Source organism: Sylvia atricapilla, chromosome 4, assembly GCF_009819655.1.
Source record: "Sylvia atricapilla isolate bSylAtr1 chromosome 4, bSylAtr1.pri, whole genome shotgun sequence".
NCBI classification, from domain to species: Eukaryota; Metazoa; Chordata; class Aves; order Passeriformes; family Sylviidae; genus Sylvia; species Sylvia atricapilla.
Window position 1 is genome coordinate 19,607,060 of NC_089143.1, and position 6,385 is coordinate 19,613,444.

Genomic DNA, 6,385 nt, shown 5'->3' on the forward strand with positions numbered 1-6,385 from the left:
AGTGCATATACAGCTCAGTTCTCAAAGAGTTAATATCACACATTATCTCTTCAACACTTATTTCTGCCAGCATTTTTTCTCAAGTTTTTAAGAACAAGGAATTTCTTCAATTACAAAGTTGCAACTTTTTTTTCCTTCTTCAAGGATTTGATGTTTTTTTTATTAACTGTTAATATTCTGCGTGCATTTAACTACATTTTTGTTGCACGTATCAAGAAACACATTGCTGTTATCAAGGGCAGCTTTGGGTGACCTTGGTGCGCAAGAGCATCAAACTCAGATTTGCTTATTTAAATTTTCTTGTTTCCATTTGTTTAAGTGCACGTTCTTACAGCCACAGCATTGCTAACAGTGAAGAACTCCTGAAGCTACAAAAAGTCTGTTTTTACACTAAACATGGGATACAGCAATTAAGGCTATCCATCTAAGTACTGCCGAAACTTCACCGGCAAAACCAAAAGAAACTGTGGGGGGTTGTGTGGTTGTTTGTTTGAGTTTTTTGTTTTGTTTGGGGTTTTTTGTTTCTTTGTTTGTTTTGTTTTAATTGAGATGACTGTTAGCTAACGTTCAGCTGGTGACCTTTTAGAAGCGTGAGCTTTAAAATCTGGCTTCTGAGCACAGTGCTCGGAGAGTAATCATAAGTAAGCCATTCACCGCTTTTGGACTGTTTTTGCCCCGTCAGATAGGCAATACAAACAAGTTACAGTGCTCTGCTAAAGCCTCTGCCCTAGAAGCGCTTTACAGGGCTTTTGCCGTCCCCACACCATTATTACTGAAGACTCTGTGAACTGCATTAAAGTAGCAGCAACGTCGGGAGAACTCCAGCAGCTGTGAGACGTAGTTTTGTTTGGTCTTTGGGAATTGCCTGGGAGACTTCGACTAGGAGAGCGGCAGCGAGATGAAGGTTCCTTCCTTCTTACGGGCTGAACACGACTCGCCCTGCGAAGGTTTCCGAGCTGGCGGCCTTCGCTTACAAAACAACCCAAAGAAACTGAAACAACCGAGAGGAGGTGGGGGAGAAAAAAAAAAAAAAAAAAAAAAAAAAAAAAAGAAGGCGCTACAACCAAAGCCTTAAGGAAGTAGCACTCAATCTTCTCTGCGGTCTTTAACACACTCGGTGAACACTCCGAAGGCTCAGCCCACCTGCTCCTCAACTTTTGAACGCGGCCACGGCCGGGCAGGGCAGTAGCCGCGACCGGCGCGGCCCCTCGGTCCGAGGCTGCTCCCGCCAGGGCTCTGCCCCTCAAGCCAACAGGTACCGCCAACCCCGCCGCCCGAGCGCCACAAGCCCCGCGGAGCCCCGACAGCTCACCGGGACGGCGCTGCTCTCCGTCGCTCTCGTCACGCTGGGCCATGCCCGACCCGCCCCACAGCCGCCGCTGCGGGACTAGGAGGCGGCCAGCGGCTGCGGCGGGCGCTCCATGTCGCTGCTCTCCGGTCCCCGCGGAGCAGCGCCGAGTTCAGCGCGGCTGAGGCGGAGCAGCCGCCCCTCGCCGGGCGCCCCCTCGGCGTGGCGCGGGGCCTCCCATGGCGCCGGCGGCGCACACCTGGCGGCGGGACAGGTGCCGGGCTCCTCGCCGACGCTCCGGCCCCCGCAGCTCGGACTCCTCCCGGCCCGCCCCCGCTCCCCCTGCCCGGCGCGCCGGGGGAAGCGCCGCCCGCCGGGGAAGGGAACGCCTGCGCGCAGGGGGCGAGCCGCCGGCGCCATTTTGAATGGCCTCAGCGCCCGCCGAGGGGCGGCGGGGCGGTCATGGTGCTGCCGCGGCCCGGGCTGTGCTTGGGGGCGCCGGTTCCCAGGAGCCCCTAGAACGGAGGGAAGCGGGACCGTGCCTGGGGGCGCCGGTTCCTAGGAGCCCCTAGAGCGGAGGGAAGCGGGGCCGTGCCTGGGGGCGCCGGTTCCTAGGAGCCCCTAGAGCGGAGGGAAGCGGGGCCGTGCCTGGGGGCGCCGGTTCCCAGGAGCCCCTAGAGCGGAGGGAAGCGGGGCCGTGCCTGGGGGCGCCGGTTCCCAGGAGCCCCTGGAGCGGAGGGAAGCGGGGCCGTGCCTGGGGGCGCCGGTTCCCAGGAGCCCCTGGAGCGGAGGGAAGCGGGGCCGTGCCTGGGGGAGCCGGTTCCCGGGAGCCCCCGGAGCGGAGGGAAGCGGGGCCGTGCCTGGGGGCGCCGGTTCCCGGGAGCCCCCGGAGCGGAGGGAAGCGGGGCCGTGCCTGGGGGCGCCGGTTCCCAGGAGCCCCTGGAGCGGAGGGAAGCGGGGCCGTGCCTGGGGGCGCCGGTTCCCAGGAGCCCCTGGAGCGGAGGGAAGCGGGGCCGTGCCTGGGGGAGCCGGTTCCCGGGAGCCCCCAGAGCGGAGGGAAGCGGGGCCGTGCCTGGGGGCGCCGGTTCCCGGGAGCCCCTGGAGCGGAGGGAAGCGGGGCCGTGCCTGGGGGCGCCGGTTCCCAGGAGCCCCTGGAGCGGAGGGAAGCGGGGCCGTGCCTGGGGGCGCCGGTTCCCCGGAGCCCCTGGAGCGGAGGGAAGCGGGGCCGTGCCTGGGGGAGCCGGTTCCCAGGAGCCCCTGGAGCGGAGGGAAGCGGGGCCGTGCCTGCGCTCGGCCGGAGCCGCTGTTTGGTGCGGGCGCTGCAGCCCGTCCCGCGTTACTGCCCGGGCCGTCCCCGGGGGGAGCAGCGGGGCGGGCGGGCTGCGCTCGTGTGGCCGCCTGCGTTTAGGGGGGAAATAAAATTCAGTGTTTTACAAGTGTGGGCTACAGAAGGCGTGGAGGCATTGTGGCACGTGTGTGTGTGTCCTTATCTCTGTGGAGCTTTGGCACTACGTCCTGTAATGCCCAAAGTGGAGGCTCTAGGGTGGTAATCGCGATTTTGAATTGTATAAATTGTACGTTTATCTATGCATTCTCTTCACCTTCCGTCTCAAAGTGCGCCCTTTTGCCGTTCACATGGTGGAGCTGAGCACGCCCTGCTCTACCCCCACACTGAGATTCCGAGCAGTCAGCACCTGACAGGAGCAGAGCTGTCGTGTTTCCTCATCAGCTGTGAAACTTATTTTTATTTTTTTTTTCTTCAAAGGTCATATGTTTTGCACCTAGAGTCGGTGATCATGTCTCTACGGTGTTCAAATAAAGCTATCCCCCATCTGAACCGAGGATATAAGCACTCTCATCACTTCACACGTCTCATGTCTACACTGAAGCTGGAAGTGTGAGGGCAGCAAACACAGAAATATCTGAACTTGTGTTGGTGTCACTGGTTTGGTATCAAGCAGTGCAAACCCAGGATTATTCAAGCTTTGATACAGGCAAGTTACACTTGAATGAAGTGTGAGAGGCTGAGGTAAACCTGTACAGAAGTACTTGCCACCATGACCCTGCTGACGCAAATTCCATACTATAAAGATAAGAATTAGATCATTATGAAACTGCTCTGAAAAATCTACCATCAATCAAAAATTATACTTCTGCAGATAGTTTGTGTGACTGGATCAGTCCTTAGTCTGCTGTGTTTCTAAGATGGGTATCAACAAAAAATGATTTAAGATTGGCCCTAATTACTCATATCTTCTTTTGAAAATGACTACTATCTCTGTAAGACAGATTCCATATTAAATGTAAATAAATAAAGGTAAATAAAAGCAAACCAATTTTGAGGCACTATAAACTTGTTTATATGCAAAAGATTTTTGGAACATATGCTGTCACTAACTCCTTTCTCTGTATTAAATCTTTTTCTTCTGTTTTTGAGAGAGGGAATCAATTCTTCTGTTGGAGCAACCAGAACAGAGTATTGTCATCACGATGTGTCATTGTTCCTAGATCAGTTGTTTGGTTCCCAGGGTAAATAACAGAATGGAAACAGTCAGGAATTCTCTAATTCTGCAGAATGCCTGCACAGGAAATAATGATGCTCCCAGCTTAATATCATTTAGGCTGAAGAAGCTATTAGAAAAACCTCCTGCAGAAAATCTTTCAGTGGTAGATGGAAAGTCTCAGGAAATTACAGCCTAGTCAATATTGAAAAAAAAACAACCAAAAAACAAAAAAACACCCCTCTATTGCACGTGAATCGTTGTATAACTCATAGGAAAGGGGGAAGTAGCATTTCTGGTTGTCCTGAGCTATAACCAAAAGGTGTTTTGCCGTAGCAGTTAGTATCAGTCTGTTCCTGCCCCCTCCATCCCAGATAAGGTGAATTTCTGTCTGCAAATGTGTATTGTTACTCCTCTGTATGGAGAAAACTGAAGGGTTCACACTGTGACTAAGGAGTGTCACACCACTAGCTCTGCTGAAGTGTGGCATGTGCTAATTACTATAAGGAAACAGAACAGGTACTGCCAGGTACAGGAAGTATAAAAGCATAAATCAGTGCAGAGGGGACCTTTAGCACCTTTCTTTTGCAGTAGCTGTGCAAAATTTAAAGTCCACACAGAAGAGCACAGAGAAATCAAGTCTTCATGTTTAAACATGGGGGTTGTCAGTAAATTTTCAGAAGTGTGATAAGTTAATTATGGCACTTAACCAGCACGGTTATTATCAGTCTTCTGCCACTGATTCAGGGTCAAGTAAACCTGTAGAACACTTAATTTGATAAAATTCTTGGGATAAAATCATGTTTTGTTTAAGAGTGTCTTGCCTGCAGCTGTTGTGTAGAAATAAAATGTTACGTAGAGCAGCCTGAAACTGGCCATTGGTGTTCACCTAGTGGGCAAAAAAATTTATACATGTCTAATAATAGACTGGTGCTAGAGAATTAAATTTTAAACATTCTGTTCAAAAGCTGTCATACAGACTCATATTCATGCCAGCAGTTTGATATCCCAGTTTTATGGTTATTCTGCACAAAAGTACGAAGAGTTTGTGCTCTGTTCTCAGTGATTTCTTCAAAATACACTATGTATGATAAAAGTACACCAAATACCAGACCTTCCTCTGTTTCATTAGAGCCAAGGAACAGAAATGCAAGTTTCTTATGCCCATAGATGTGGGAAAGCATTCTCTGCTTAGTTCTGTTTTGAAGCTTCAGCAATTTTGTAATTGATACAACTTCAAATTTATTTTTTATGAGCCAGATGAGAACATCTAGATTGAATTTTCATTCATCACAAGCCAAATGTGATGCAAGCAGCTTTCAGAGCCAGCCAAACTGAGCTTCATTTGAATCTGCTGCGCAGCTCTTGAAAGTCAGTAATTCTCTGTCGTAAGCTAAAGGGCAATTTAATTTTTTTCTTTAGTTAATCAAAGATTGGCTTGTTGTGAAGGTGCAATAGCTGTGCGTCACTGAATGTGAGCTGACCAACAGCTCCTGCTTGCTTCACTTGCCATCACTGATTTAAGGCAGTTCTAGTTCACCCAAGCCAGAGGGCAAGGGTACCAAGTGTGGCAGTGCTGGATACTCAGTTATTATCCATCATACCACAAGACAGAGAAGCTCTCTCTTGAAAGCAAATGTCAGCACAGACAGGAGACATTGCTCCTTTTCCTCCTTGCTTTACAGAATTACCTGTAGGGACAGTGAAATAACTCGTGCCTGTTATATGGCACAAGGAAAGGGAACAATGAACAATTTCAGGTTTCTACTGACTCGTAGCAATCAAAAAGGTATTAATTCTGTGAAAAATTCAATACCTCAGAAGCAAACAATGATGCTTTTAAGAAATTAATATTATGCTTTTCTGCTTCAGATTCATCAGAAATTAATCCCACAAAACTATTTTTGCCTGTATTTGATAGTAGTCCATTTTCAGCATGGCCACCGTCTGCATGGGCATTCCTACTAGAGGTGGACTATCTGTAAACCACACCATTTTAATAGGTTTGGGATGAATCAGGAACAGCTGGAGGACATGCCATTTGGTTATCCCAAAAGGCTGTCTCTTCCTATAGGAACTGGGACCTGATAAAGGATGAGGAAGCTTGGTCTACAGCTACCATCACTGTTAACCATTCTGTTACCATTGGGTAAGAATAAACTGATATGGTTCTCCTCCGAGATGGCAAGAAAATGAAGAGCAGGAAAGGCAGGGGAAGAGTGTGTGAGACTTTCCAGCATGTTTGAACTGATACTACTGGAACACGATGCATAACAGGATTGTTTCTATCGCTGTCTACAAGCTGTTTAGGAAAGACAACATGAGTAATGAGGTGTGAAGGAGTAAAACTATATGAACTAAAAATATTACTCTTTGTATAATATCTCAGAATTGCAGAATCTTGAGTGCTTGTAAATAATTGCTAACAAAGCCTCTATAGTACCTCTGTTACAGACCTTCACTCATCACTAAATCATGCCAGAGAAGGAAACATGGTTGTTATTATGCACAGCTGCATAATGAAAAGGTGGAGTTCTATAACATTTATTCTCTTAAGTAAGCACAATATAAATTACATTTCCAAAAGAAAATAGAT

At 49.3% G+C, this 6,385-nt stretch overlaps 1 protein-coding gene across 1 annotated transcript in view; it reads right to left on the reverse strand.

The window, feature by feature from the left end:
• TBC1D14 (TBC1 domain family member 14) overlaps positions 1-1,591 on the reverse strand; it is a 62,694-nt gene extending 61,103 nt beyond the window's left edge. The window contains exon 1 of the mRNA XM_066317233.1: positions 1,313-1,591. Coding sequence (XP_066173330.1) covers positions 1,313-1,355 — 43 coding nt within the window. The 5' untranslated portion in view covers positions 1,356-1,591. The remainder of the gene's footprint in view (positions 1-1,312) is intronic.
• Positions 1,592-6,385: the final 4,794 nt, after the last annotated feature.